Source organism: Sparus aurata, chromosome 8 (genome assembly GCF_900880675.1).
Source record: "Sparus aurata chromosome 8, fSpaAur1.1, whole genome shotgun sequence".
Taxonomy (NCBI): domain Eukaryota; kingdom Metazoa; phylum Chordata; class Actinopteri; order Spariformes; family Sparidae; genus Sparus; species Sparus aurata.
In genome coordinates, this window is record NC_044194.1 from 10,208,231 (window position 1) to 10,222,713 (window position 14,483).

General features: G+C 46.1%; 1 protein-coding gene across 1 annotated transcript in view; it reads left to right on the forward strand.

The window, feature by feature from the left end:
* Nucleotides 1-14,483, forward strand: part of igf1ra (insulin-like growth factor 1a receptor) — an 80,562-nt gene that overhangs the window by 62,816 nt on the left and 3,263 nt on the right. The window contains exons 10-20 of the mRNA XM_030425026.1: nt 27-231; nt 3,517-3,797; nt 3,910-4,052; nt 4,367-4,532; nt 4,623-4,725; nt 4,871-4,941; nt 5,031-5,260; nt 6,223-6,327; nt 7,250-7,409; nt 7,657-7,786; nt 10,421-10,555. Of these exons, the coding sequence (XP_030280886.1) occupies nt 27-231; nt 3,517-3,797; nt 3,910-4,052; nt 4,367-4,532; nt 4,623-4,725; nt 4,871-4,941; nt 5,031-5,260; nt 6,223-6,327; nt 7,250-7,409; nt 7,657-7,786; nt 10,421-10,555 (1,729 nt within the window). The remainder of the gene's footprint in view (nt 1-26; nt 232-3,516; nt 3,798-3,909; nt 4,053-4,366; nt 4,533-4,622; nt 4,726-4,870; nt 4,942-5,030; nt 5,261-6,222; nt 6,328-7,249; nt 7,410-7,656; nt 7,787-10,420; nt 10,556-14,483) is intronic.

Consider the following 14,483-nt stretch of genomic DNA (forward strand, 5'->3'; position numbering starts at 1 on the left):
AACAGTCTTGGTTTCTCTTAAAACAGAGCTGAAGACCCCGACCCGTATCCCGGCGACAGGGCTCACGGACATGGAAGAGAACACCAAGCCCACTAAGTCCGACCTCGCGGGGCCAGAGAGCCCGTGCTGTGCCTGCCAGAAGACGGCCGAGGAGAAGGAGCGGGACAAGGACGACCGCGTCTTTTTCAAAATTTTCGAGAACTTCCTCCACAACGCCATCTTTCTGCCAAGGTAGAGTGAGCCACAGATGGAGCGGAGATAATTGCAGCAGCCTGTCATTGATCTCCCTTTGACTGTTTGACTCTGCGGAGAGCTGAACTAGTCCGCCTCAATGGGTCAGAATGAGGAATGAGGCGGCGGCTGACAGGACCTGAGCATTGGGGTGTTGATGGGACCGGACGAGGGCTTGGCCGGCCCGCTGGGTTGGCCCTTTCTGTCGGGCGGTGCAGATGAGGAGACATGCTGAGTCGGATCCAAAGCCTTCTCAGCGCGGTTGTGGCTTTCTGTTTCCCTGGCAACGGTGGCAAGGGGGGGATGTTAGGACCTAGCAGGCAGCAATTTAGGCAACACAAACAAACCCAGGAGAGAGATGTGATTAAGGAGTCTGAAGGGCCTAGTTTGGCTGCACAGTCGTAGCTGCTTAGGCTTTTGTTCCCCACAATGGGGACCGACATCTGTGTTGTGTTATCATTTAACTTGCTCGTGGCGAAGGATGTTCCTCTGTTTTCAAAGACTCCCGCTCCGTGTCTTCTCACACACTCCTTTACCCTCAAACACAATCTGTGCGTTTTTTTTTTTTGTGCGAATCCGGTGCCGCGACGCTCCCAGCATCCATCACGGTGAAACACGGAGACTTTCGATATACTTGTTGCGTCTCGCTCATAACGCTCCGCAGGTATCTTATAAATCCATAGCTTTAAATGATGCCTCCAAACCGAAAGTTCATCCATTCAAACGGCGTTACAGCGCCCTTCTTTTTTTTTCTTTGCAATGCTCTTGTGAGATTGGATCAATATGTCTTTGGAAAGAGGATAACAAAACAGCTTTCTATTGTAATTGAACGCATATCTGGCCCCCCCTCCCTTCCTCCTTCTCCTCCTCCTCCTCCCCCTCCTCCTCCTCTTTCTGGCCCTGTTGATTTGTTATACTATAGCTGTCTAGGAAACAGGCGGGTGGCAGGTCCCGGGCCTGCAGCGAAGGGCTCAGCCTGTGTATGCACAGACTCTCCACTGTAACAGAGCCAGCATTATTACAAACCACTCCAGGGAAAGGACTCGAAAACCGGGGAGAGGTTTTTTCAAAAGTTCAGGGTTTAGACCCGGGGTGAGGGGAAAGAGGGCGGGTGAAAACAGAAACAGAAAGAAGAGGAAATGTTTTCCATTCTGTCCCCCCCTCCACTCGGCACTCCACTCTCCTCCTCCCCTTTGCATGCTCTCTTTGTCCAGGACTCGTCTTTTTTTTTTTTTTTTTTCTTCTTCAATTCTGGAGCGAGACAGCTGCCAGGAAATGTACAGTGGATCCATCTGGAATTTAAATGAATGAGGGAAGAGCCCCATCAGCGCTAGAGCACAAACAGAAAAGTTAAAGAAAGGCGGAATGATTTACCGGAGAAGTGGAGGGAGGTTTAGCCGTTTGTGTAGGTAAGATCCACAACCTGTTATTGGCTGACAGGAGTGTGCGTTCACTGTAGTCACCTGCTGGGAACATACAAGGTGGATTAATGAGGACACCCTGGAAGTCCTCCTCCATCACATCCTTTTCGCTGTTCTCCGTCGCTGCTAATAATGCGCCCCTCCTCTCCGCAGACCGAATGTGTAGACACGGCTCCCTCCCTGGATTCTGTTGCGTAAAAAAAAAAAAAAAGGTGGATCTTTTTTGAGCGGGTGAGGTCAGGACACTAACTGCAGTAACTCACTGGTTATAAGGTCACGCTTCAGTCAGCTGAGGCTTCTCACACTGCTAGCACTGCCCTGCATAACCCTTAACACTCGTATTACACACACGAAAACGAGATCCCTCAAGTTTTCGTTCTTCTGGCCTCTCAGCTGGCTCCGTCCTCCTCTCGCTCTGTCACTTTTAATACTGCGATATCTCAACGCTTGTGCTAGTTTCACGCTTCTGCATCTTTACATTAAACTCTTCTGTCAGTTTGTTCAAAATATTTTTGATGCACTTTTAGGAGTCACCGTAGCAGTTTCTCGAGCCCTGGACTTTGCGGATTGCACCGCACTGTCAGAGAGGAATGTTGACATGTCAGTGCGACTGGTCTTTCCCACGGGTCCGTCTGTGTCGGCGCTCTCCTCCTGCAGGTGTACGTCTGCTCGGAAAACAACAGATTGTTTGACTGTAGCTCGGCTCAGATCGGTCTCTCGGTTCAGCATTCTGTTCATCCCGACGGAGCTGGGTTGATTAGTCGAGCTACAGAAAAGTGGCCGGGGAACTATTTTTTCTTTTCTCTTCTTCTTTCTAGTCTCATTTGATCGTAAGTTGAGCATTTGGGGCGTCACTTTGGGCGGTGACGAGCACAGTTTACAGACTAAACAAAAATATGACAGATTTCTCACGAAAAAAACATCCCTAATTCCCAGAATGCTCTTTCAATCATAAGCTGTTTCACATGCTGTAATAGAAAACCCAGCCACCTGTTGTCCTCATTACTTTTCTAAACAACCCGGAGACATTTATCACCTTGCCAGAGCTCCTTATACTGTACATCACCTGTTGTCACCTTCCGTCAGCGCGGATATCGTTTTCCAACTCGATCAGAGCTCAGAACTCTTTCCTTTGTCCAACCGTCCTGTAGGTCTCACGGTGAAGGTAAGGAAGGTGCCCTGTGGCGTCCGTTGTGTTTCTGCCGCTGCCGCCGCCACAGCCGAAGCTGTCACCACCTGAATGCTCTCAGTAATGATGATGTCCAGCTCCAGGTCGCTCCGCAGCCGCTCATCATCGCCGTTACGAGACCGCAGCGCCCTAAGTTTGGCTGCTGGAAATTGGTCATTATCATTGAGCAGTTCTTTCTCTCTAGGTTATACTTCAGCTTTTTTTTTTTTTTCCCTATTAGACTTTTTTATTGTTATGATTGGGATATGCTGGAGAGAAAGTCTCATTTTATAGTTTTTTTTTTACTGTGGAAAAATCTCTCATGCGTCTGTCTTTTTCTCTCTGCGACTGTCTGTCCACCTCGCTGTGATCTGTCTGACCTCATCCTTCCACACAGCTCCACAGGGAGTAGTTAGCAGCATCTGGACACATGGCGCGCACACACACACACACACACACACACACACACACACACACACACACATAAACAAAGATGCAAAACACACAGTCTCTCCTCCCAGTGCAGTGAGATGCTTCAGCTTGTGTAAAATGCTTCTGGGAGTTATAAACCTACAGTTACTTGTTACAATAGGTTTTACAGGACATATATCTTTCTGTGTCTTTAATCCACATCAAAGCTTTACTTAAATCAACTTTATTACAGCTGTTGCATCTGTTTGTCCTTCTGTATTGCAGACCTCCGGATCGTCGGCGTAGAGATGTTGTCGGCGTGGCTAACAACACACTGTTTGGTGATGGTAGGGGAAACACCAGCTTCGGTCAGGGGGATAACAGCACAGATGGTATTCCTCCTATCAAGGAGTACCCTTTCTCAGAGGACAGGAGCACAGCCGAATCTTTAGAGATCCACAACCTGCAGCCCTTCACTGTCTACCGTATTGACCTTCACGCCTGCAACGAGGAGGTGGGGCGCTGCAGCGCCGGAGCCTTCGTCTACTCCAGGACCAAACCGGCAGGTACGAAAACTGACTGGATACACTTTGTACACTCCAGCAATGCTTTAACACCTTCTCATGCAGCACTCTGCAGTCACAGCCTTTAATAAAGTTGTGTGTGTGTGTTTCCCAGTCAGAGCAGATGACATCCCTGGGAAGGTGATGTACGAGAGGAGTGACAAGGTGGAGGGTTGTGTCGTGCTGCACTGGCCGGAGCCCGTCATGCCCAACGGACTCATCCTGACGTATGAGATCGCGTTCCGTCTGGGGACTGAGGTGAGTCAGAATATAGATCAACTCAGGCATGTTTTAATCAAAATACTTAAAAACACGAGTAGTAGTTTGTCTGATTTGGCTTTTCCAAAAAAGCTCAATTATTACATCTTCTGAGGTTTGACATTTACACCACACACGTGTAAGATGAATATTGAACCACGATTGGCTAAAGGAGCTCTATGTAACAATGTCTAGCAACTGACATACATTATTGATTTATTTATACATACATAAAACAATGTGTCCTTTCCGCCTCTCTTGGTTGCCTATACCGATTGCTGACCTTGACTAATTTTGTGCTCTCTTCCTCTCAGCCTGAGAAAATTGAGTGTGTGTCGCGGCAGCACTACCGCGAGCACAAAGGAGCTCGGCTGACCAACCTGGGCTCAGGGAATTACTCTGCTCATGTGCGCGCCATCTCACTAGCAGGGAACGGCTCCTGGACGGAGAGCGTGTCCTTCTACGTTCCTCCGCCCAAACGTAAGGAAGCATCTCTCACACAAAAAACACGGCATATTGTCACCTTTACGTCCTCGCTGATTACTTTCTGTTTGACCTCTCTCTTGACAGGAGAAGATAGTGTAACGTTCTACTTGGTCATCATAATCCCCATCATCGTGACTCTTTTCATCGCCGGCCTCTCCACGATTCTCTTCTTTGTGAACAAAAAGAGGCGAGTACCTTCGTGAACATGCTTTCCACATTATGTTGCTGTTGTTTTTGTTAAAATTCCCTTTGTGGTAAAGACTAAACTTCCTATAGAGAATGACTCATACGGAGCTGCCTGCTGACTTACTGAGAGGCCTTTGTGTCAACAGGAACAGCGACAGATTGGGGAACGGAGTCCTGTACGCGTCCGTCAACCCAGAGTACTTCAGTGCAGCTGAGAGTAAGAATGTCGAACATCTCCACGACTCCTCTGTTGCATTTTGGTGCTTGTACGTGCTGTTGACCAGCTGTCCATCTGTGTCGTGTCAGTGTACGTACCGGACGAGTGGGAGGTGGCCAGGGAGAAGATCACCATGCACCGGGAGCTGGGTCAGGGCTCCTTCGGCATGGTGTACGAAGGCATCGCCAAGGGAGTGGTCAAGGACGAACCCGAGACACGCGTGGCCATCAAGACGGTGAACGAGTCGGCGAGCATGAGGGAGCGCATTGAGTTTCTGAACGAGGCCTCCGTCATGAAGGAGTTCAACTGTCACCACGTGGTAAGAGAGAGAAGACGCCTTCAATAAACGCAGATCAATCATCACAATATGGCTAAAAAAACAGCATTTGTAAGAGGGTGCTTTCCATTGTCATTATTCCCTAGTTAATCTGCATACATGCATAGAGGAGGGTGTCAGCCGGTCACCAGTACAGGGTGGTTGCCTTTACTCTAAAAAATGTATCAAGCCCAGCTGCTACAAAAAACAAAACCAAATATTTGAAGGAAAAATTTATTTATTTATTTTTTTACAATCTTCAAAGCAAGTTAAGAGAAACTGTATTTTGTATATACTGAGATGTAAAATATGAGCTGTTGACTCCCCAATTGTATACAGTATTCAGGAATCAGGATTCAATATCCAAGATTGATTTGATTGTCATCATATAACCAGAACTGTCCAGTGAAATGATAGCGGTAGTTCCTTTTCATGATACAAAATCCTATAAATGGATGGTCAAATAATAAATCATTACAATAAACCCAATTATGTCAGGTGGGTTGTGGAGAATAAATTGAGAAGTCTCGAAGCCTGAGGAAAGAGGAATTATACTACAAACGAATGAATAATGAAGAACACCGGTTACGAAATACATGCGCCGTCAGACATCAATCAAGCCGTGACAACAGTTGAACCGAACAGAGAGAGAGTCGAATGTTTTTCCAACAATGTAATACTTATTTTTTGTTTTTCTAATGTGTTCCTGGAGCTGTTTCACCACCATCTGTTGTTAGTTTGATTTGTCTTCCAGCTGTGAGCTTCTTCCTTCCTCCCTTTGTGCATTGCATTGTGGGTGAATTATGTCTATCAACACTAAAAAAAATGATATTTTTTTTTCGGTGTGGTGCTTACTGACTGTTCTGAGTTTGTCACTGTGTTCCTCTGTGAACACACAGACCTAACATGTTGTTTAAGTTTTGGACTCGTCCCTTCTGACCTGCACCGTGTTGTGATTGGTTCAGGTGCGGCTGCTAGGCGTGGTCTCTCAGGGACAGCCAACCTTGGTGATTATGGAGCTGATGACCCGTGGAGATCTCAAGAGCCACCTGCGCTCGCTGCGCAAAGAAGTAAGCAGCTTTTGCTCACACGCACGCATAAACACACACCTCAGCTGTATATCAGATGCTGTCTCTCTCTTACAGTAAAAAAGTCAATGTGATTTGTCCTCCACAGGGTGTCTTAAACAGTCTTACATGTAAGACCTTAAAGTCAATAAATAGTGAATAAGTGGGTCTTGATTGCCACACACATCCTTTAATGTCTTTTTCATACCTAGTCAAGCTCCTCTGGGTAAAAGATGTTACAAATCTTTAAACCTACCTGTCTTTACTTTATACTTGCACTGTTGGCAAAATGTAGAGTAACCTAAAAACATTTTCTAACATAGAAACCTGCTTGGATAAGTAAAAGTTGATTTGTCCAGAAATTTAAGTCTTAATTCTGGGTTCCCACATCTTTTTAAGACATCAGATTGAGGACTTTTCCAGGCCTAATTCCCTCAAATTCAAAGAACGCGGCACAACAAAGTTTGAGACATGTATCAAGATGAATTACTGTTACAACAGTGAGAAGATTATAATGAGAAATTGCAGGTGTTAGAGAAGCTCACAGATGACAAAAAAAAAGAACGAGAGAGAGAGAGGGGCTCATTTGTGTGAACGCTTCTCAATTGTGCTGCTTTGTTACACATGCAATGTAAATTCCAGTAATTTAAGCCCCCCCTCATACTCACAAACTGTCCAGGATTTCAAGGACCAGTGGTGACCCTGTAAATTTGGTCAAAGTTATCTTAAAAAGCATTACATTTGAGTGTCTGACACGTGTAGTCATCCTGCACATGCAGCCTCCATCCCTCGCTTTGCAATGCTGAACTGTAACCACTGTGCTGCGGAAAGCATAAAGAAGATGACACGAGGACCGACTGAACAGTGTTTTTTTTTTTTTGGTGCTCTTTCCCCTCTCACCCCGTCCCCTCTCACTCTGCAACAGAACAGCACCACCCAGGTCCTTCCCCCGCTTAAAAAGATGATCCAGATGGCGGGGGAAATCGCCGACGGCATGTCGTACCTAAACGCCAACAAATTTGTCCACAGAGATCTGGCTGCCAGGAACTGCATGGTAGCCGAGGACTTCACTGTGAAGATTGGAGGTAAGTCGAGTTAATGCGATGCCGTGAGCCGTCCCCGGTCGCTCGGAGCTGAACCCACTCCACCGGGCCTTGAAAAATAAGTGTTTGGATTTTCAGTGAGTGCCTGAGGCAGCGGTGTCTTAATGTAGATGGACAGAGGGAGGGAGGAGGCGAAGGAACGGATGGGTTTCTGAGTAGCTTCCTCTCCCACACAGAGTGAGCGATGTTTAGTGGCTTCCCCAACCTCTTTCTTCATTTTTCTCCTCAGATTTTGGCATGACCAGAGATATTTATGAGACGGATTACTACCGAAAAGGAGGGAAGGGCCTGCTGCCGGTCCGCTGGATGTCTCCAGAGTCGCTAAAAGATGGCGTGTTCACAACGATGTCTGATGTCTGGTATGAGAACACATCACTCCGTTACACACACACACACACCCACACACTCGCAATTCTGCATTATACATGTATAAACCTTCCCTAATCCAGGGGGCTCGCAAAAGTATTCCAGAAATGTCTCCATGTTGCGTGTGGATACGCTTAAACATTTCATGCTGTGGAGTCCAAACTATAAAAACACACACATCACTTCTCGGCCCGTATTCTTAACAACATTCTTTGCTTAACAGCGCGAACATGCATTTCCTGCCCTCCGTCCTCTTCGAGTGTGCTCTGACAGCAAGAACTTCCAAAACCATCAAAAATCTTGTGGTTTCCAGCTGGAAATTCCTCTCTCCCTGATAGAAGAGTATAGAACAAGGATTAATCTTTTTTTACCGAAACCCTTTTTTTTTTCTTTTTTTTCGAATGCCAGCTTGCGGTGAAATCTCAGCTGGCAGCGTTTTCTGCCACGTTTTTCTGTGTGAAGCGATATAGTTCTCGAGTTACTCGTTTACTAGCTCCCTCGCAAGTTTTTGTTTCCCAACTCAAACTGTCCCACGGGTCAGTCCCTAAGAGTGGTCTTAAACTGCTCCAGATGTTTTCAAATGATAGGCTGCAGTGCCAGCACAAAACCCACCTCCACATTTTGCCTACTGCATCTTCGTCTTTGATGTTGCGCAGATGAACTTCGCAGTAAGACGAGCCCGCTCTGGTCTCGTCTGGAATCCACAAGTAGGTGACTTTTATTTTGTTGATCAGGAGAGCTGTCTGAACGTGGCTTCGTCTGTCAGCGCGAGGCCGTTTCAGCCACTTATGCGCTGCAGTGTTGTAATAAGACGGCGGAGTTCGAACCCTCAGAACTCGTGCCAGTGGTGAGAATATGACTAGCAAGGGTGAACAAATATTGTGGTCCTTGTTAGGCGACTTCAGAGATTTTCCTCAGGAAAAGTCTCGCAGTAATCTCAGAGCAGCGTAGCCCGAGGTTAAGCTGAGGTGATGTTTACTATAACTAAGGCTCGACCTGCAGTAATGAAATTACAGTGAATCACTGAGTTGTGCACCAAAACAGTGGGTAGGTTGCCAGGTTTTAAGTTTAGCCCTCTGTTAAATGCTGTCAGGTCACTGTGACTTTGCGATTTAAGTCACAGGTTGCTTGTGCACGAGGTAACGAAGGAAGTTAAAGGTGCAGTACTGGCTGTTTTGGCCTCTTTAGGGCAGAAATCCACATCAAGCTGAACATTACGCATACAGTTCATCGTTTATGTAAATCTAACACTGTTGAAGCTGAATTAATGGACCTTTTTCGCTACTTAAAGCTAAACACATCACAGACATAACATCGCCTTCAAAGGTGTGGAGCTGTGTGGGCCCACAGAGTCGGGCGAGAGTTCATCCTGCGAGCATCATTCAAGCCGATATTAATATAACAAATATCGACGCAGCTTTAAAGGACCAGAACAGAGTTTTTCTCGCTTCATTAAGCATATTCTGCTGGTTTATCGGCCAATTAACATAAAGAAATCGCATATAGACTACAGCAGCTACTACTGCTGTTCTGTAATGAAACTAGTTGCATAAAAGCACAAAGACATTATGTTCACTGTGACGGATGACCTAATTCAAGCATGCGAGGAGTCTTTTAGTGAAGGCGAATAAACCACTGGCTGCCTGAAGGGTGAGGAAAAAAACACAATTCAAAAGTGAAAAACACTGACAGAAGGGTTTACTGTACGGAAAGTGAAGAATTCTGCTCACTTGATTAATGATTTCATTGCTCTCAGACATTCGTCAGTCACTACTGAATAAACAAATTACATTTTCTGATTAAGGTTTGCGTGCTGAAACGTCCTCAATGAAGCGAAGTCCGATGAGCGAAAGTGTGTGTAGCTGGGGGTTGCAGTGGCATGAGAATTTCACGGGACGATAATAATCTCAGGAAACATCACGGTATTACACAGTTATTATAATTAGTCAGTCAATCAGTTATAATGACCCTGAACGGATTGAAAACAGGAGGGTTTATTTGGCTGAACAAACGTCTCATTCTCATTTTAAAAAATTCACACAGTAGAATTCAATAACGTAGATGAGCAAACATACTCCATATGGTATATATCGCTGCAACCCTATGTGTCAATAGTTTTTATTTTTATTTTAATCATACAGTTTTAGTTTGATACTTAAAAAACTCTGGTGAAAAGAACAATTCAAAAACACACGTTTGGTTCTTTTAAATGTAATATTTATTCACTATCCAGATTCCCCAAAAAGTTGAGGCGCTGTGTAAATTGTAGATAAAAATGCAACGCGATCGCTCGCAAACAAAACTGTGTTTGCCGACAAGTGCCCCTGAGCCCACGTAGCAATAACCTTCATACAATCGTGTGTTTCACAAAGTGGTGAACCTCGCCCCGTCCTCGCTTGTGAATGACCTGACCTTCCTCAGTTTTTAGTTTTTTGAAAATGTGTCACTATGACCAGATTCAGAAGAAGCCAAATGTGGCGTTGGTGAGGTAAAACATTAAATATAGTGTCTTTGTACTGTTTTTAATTGAGTTTATGTCATAAGGATGATCAAATTATTCATATGGCTGCTTCAAACGTTTTCTGTTGCAAAAATGTCTCAACCTGTCGTTTCTCTTCTTACTGTAGGTCATTTGGAGTCGTGCTGTGGGAGATCGCCACCTTAGCGGAGCAGCCATACCAGGGCATGTCCAATGAACAGGTGCTGCGCTTTGTCATGGAGGGAGGACTCTTGGACAAACCAGACAACTGCCCCGACATGCTGTGAGTCTCCTTCTTCCCTGTGATCAATAACTCCATATGATCGCCCTTTGAGACCTTCCAGGTGTAATGTTCTCTCAAAGGATGCATTGTTTCATCCTCTGCTGCCGCCGCTTCACCCGCCTTCTGTCCCATTAATATTTTACCCGGCGTCTATTTTAAGTTGTGTGTCTAAGTGTGTAGGATATCATGTGGTGTGTACGCTAAGGTAGAGCCAAGACGAGGCCTGACATTAACGTCACGGGTTAAATGTGGCCCGTTGACAGCATGGCCCCCGGCGGTCAGCTGGCAGCGCGAAGCCTCCTCACCCGTCAGCCTCGGCCCATAGAAGGGATGCCACGGCCCGTGTGTGAAAGATGCCCCTCATTCCTGCCGTCGGGGGGGGGGAGGCGCATGAGAAAGGGCGATGGCGTCTGTCCGTCAGCAAAAAAGGGAGCTGGAGAGACAACCTTCATAAATTCATTTCTAATTTGATAATGAATCACCCTGGCTGCTGGAGGAGAGAAAACACAGCACAGCCTGCTTGTCGGCGTGCAACGCTGCATATATGCATGTCTCCCCCCTCTTTCTCACCCCCCCCCCCCCTCTCTCTCCCTCTCTCTGACCTCAATGAGAAGGCATTCTGCTCCCTCTCCCCTCCCACTCTCCACGGCTGACCTCACCTTAGAAAAAGAGTGCGAGCAGAAAAAAGAAGAGGGCCGAGTGTTGTGCAGACACAGACCTCCGGTTTCTATGGCAGCCTGACTGTTTTGTCCTGATTACAGGAGTGTGTGGATTGTGTTACAGAGGTGGTGGTGCTAGTGGGGGTGCTGGTGGTGGTGGTAGTGGGGGGATTTGCCTCCCGAAAGTCAAGGCTGCCGCCGCTGGTCGCCTCTGCTGCAGTGACCAAACAGAGATTTCCAGAAGAAGTGTCAAAGTGTGTCCGCACAAAGACCGAACAGAGCGATACGAGACGAGAGAGCAGGAAGGATAAAAGACAAAGGGGATGAGTCATATTTGGAGAGCTTTCAATGTCTCCTCCTTGTGCCGTCTTCTTTCCCATGGTCAGGTAGCTGTGGGTCACTGATTGGGTTTCCCGTGGTTCTGTCTCCAGTTTCCTTAAAGACAAAAGTGCATTCTTGCTCTCCTGCTCTCTCTCTTGCTGCAAGGGCTGGGCGAAAATGAAAGGCAGACTCTGCGATCATATTAAACATCATGATTTATTGTGGAGTGCGCAGTATCTCTTTCAGCGCTATTGTACATCAAGGTTTCATCACGCCGAGGATGTTGCATGTGTGAAGTTCTGCTGGACTGCTGCAAGAGAGCGCCGCAGAGGTTCATTAAACGTTTACCGTCAGTGTTTGGAGGCTGCTCTGCGCTCTCATTTGGGCAGAAAACGTGTCTGTTTCTTATTTTACCCGATTGTTTCAAGGACTTTTTAGTCTTGGTGAGATTTCGTCTTTACTAGCGCAGATTATTTCTGGGAAAGCCTTTCATTGTGGAAGCACCGGGGATGCAACGTTCGTAACATCTGTATCGCCCGACGGGGTGAGGCTGACGTTCGCCGAAGAAAGTGGCCGATGTTTTCATGTTTTGTCGCAACAATTTCGCGATCCCTTTTTTTTAAGGGTATTTAAAGCAACATTATGTGGAAATTTGCATTTTGTGAAATGTGGCGCCACCCACAGTTTTCTGAGTGCAAACAGAACAGTCATAAATAAAAAAAATCCCAGGTCTGTAACAATAAGTCAGACCCAGTGTAGGTGCGAACTCCAAACAAAACTCATTACATCATAACAATGTTATGTGTTGAAAACTTGTATGTTGAAGTAAACATGGATGTAAAGCTGTGATCCGACCCTCTCACTGAAGTTACATAGAGCAGAAACAAGCGATAGGGGGGGCAGAGTGGCACCACTCATCCTGTTCCTAGACACTCTTTTAAGGTAAGAGTTACATAATGTTGCTTTAAATGCTGAAAAATATTTCGTTTGTGTGATCTAATTTGTGCTCTGTCGAAGACGGCGTAATAAAAGGCTGACGAGCAGATGAGGTTTCTTTATAGAGTGCAGATTTCTTTGTTTCCCTGAAAATAAAGAACAAATTAATAACATCAAAAACACAAACAGCAAAGGAACATTGGTATCGGCCCCGAGTTTTACAATTGGCACGTCCCCGGAGAGCACAGCTTTAACACCATCGGACCAGATATCTGCTTGTTACACTCACTTTGTCGCTCAGCTCGTTGATGTGACATAAAGGGTTCAGAATAACACACGCAGGATTTGATTAGCTCTTGCTATACTCAAAGATGATCAAGATGCAACTGTACGGATAAACATATCAAGCTAAACAGAACAAAAAGTGTCGGAGAGCAAAAAACAGAGGCGCCGCCCTGACTCAGCCAGCGAAGCCTTATTTATACAACATGTTTGATTTATCAGAACGGAATTCAATCTGCCAAAATGTGCGTGAGCAAGTAAACGAACACAAGCGAGAAGCAGGAAAAAACGACCGCATTTCACAGTAAAAACAAATGGTGGAAAATAACCGATAAGAGAGAGAGAAGGAGAGGTTGTTGTTTGACCTTGAGGAGCCTCTTTTCATGCCAACCGAAGAACATGGCATGTCGCTAACGTCACCGATGACAGGTCAAATATGAGTCAATTTAGCCTGATGTCAGTAGCATGTGTCTGCGTGCGCCGTGACTGACGGGACGCTGACAAGAAGTCCAGATTTACTGCCGTGTTTGTTTTCTAAATTTGCATCAACAGGCCTCGTGCGCAGCAACAGATGGTGGTGGTGGGGGGAGTTTTTGAGTCAACAGGTTACAGTGGAGCGCCGGCCCGCCTCCAGCCATTACGTGTCTGTCCATGGGAGGTCTTCGCTGCCTTGGGGGGGGGGGGGGGGGGGGGGGGGGGTTCCAGCCATCTGAACATCAACTTTTAAGACACTTGCCGCGCTGCTGAAAAACAACCCAGAGCCGCTTCAGAGGGTGAAGGGAGACGCGTGCTTAGGAAGGCTCTACCCATAATTCCTCTGTGCAAGAGAGGAGCTGGCACCCAGCTGCAGAGGTCTGCTGTAGACTGCAGAGAGAGAGAGAGAGGGAAGAGAAAGAAAACAAGAGAGAGGGAAGAGAGCGAGTGGAGGAGAGATGACTGAGGTGTTTATGTCAGCGGGCCTTGGAGAGTATTCTTAGCTTGTTTGTGTATAATTGAAGTTGCGGTGTGCGGTGTAGCACCACACAAAACTGTAATAATTCTCCCTTTTATGATGATGTTTTGACATTCCCAAAGCTCGGCTGCTGGCCTGGCACAGTAACCTTATGTATGATTTACTGCGCCGCTGAGTTCATGCCACAGTGCTGACTTTTCTTGTACAGTAAATGCAGCAGCGAAAAAAAAAAACCAAAAAAAAAACGTTTTCCAAAATTTTGGGAAATGTCTTCTTTGAACTGGCGTTTCTGAATTGGCTCGACACACGCAATTCAGAGCGCTCTAGCTACTGTTTGAATGGACTGCAGTTACTGTGGCAGGAGAGTGTCTGTCAACAACAAACCTGTCTGAGATGGATCAGCTAATCTGAGGGATAAGAGCAGACATCTGTGATTTCACACAGCCTGTTATTGTGTGCGAGCTGCTCGATCACACGTCGCATTCGCACCCGCAAACTCAATAATATTAAAGAAAACGTGAAACATAAAATCTGTTATTTTGATCAAGATGAACTAAAGTTAACTGAGTTTCAGCGGCAGAGAAGTGGGTTTAAACGTCAGTGTCTGCTGCCACCTGCTGGTGAGAAACAAGAAGTCTCCCCACTTGTTTTTAAACACAAAGCTCACGTCCATATTGTTTTCTTTTTAACATCGTCTTTATAAGGTGAAGTTTGAGACTTAAGACTTGTAACAATCCTCTTTACATTGCTGATTTATCCTTTTGCGCGTCACATGCAG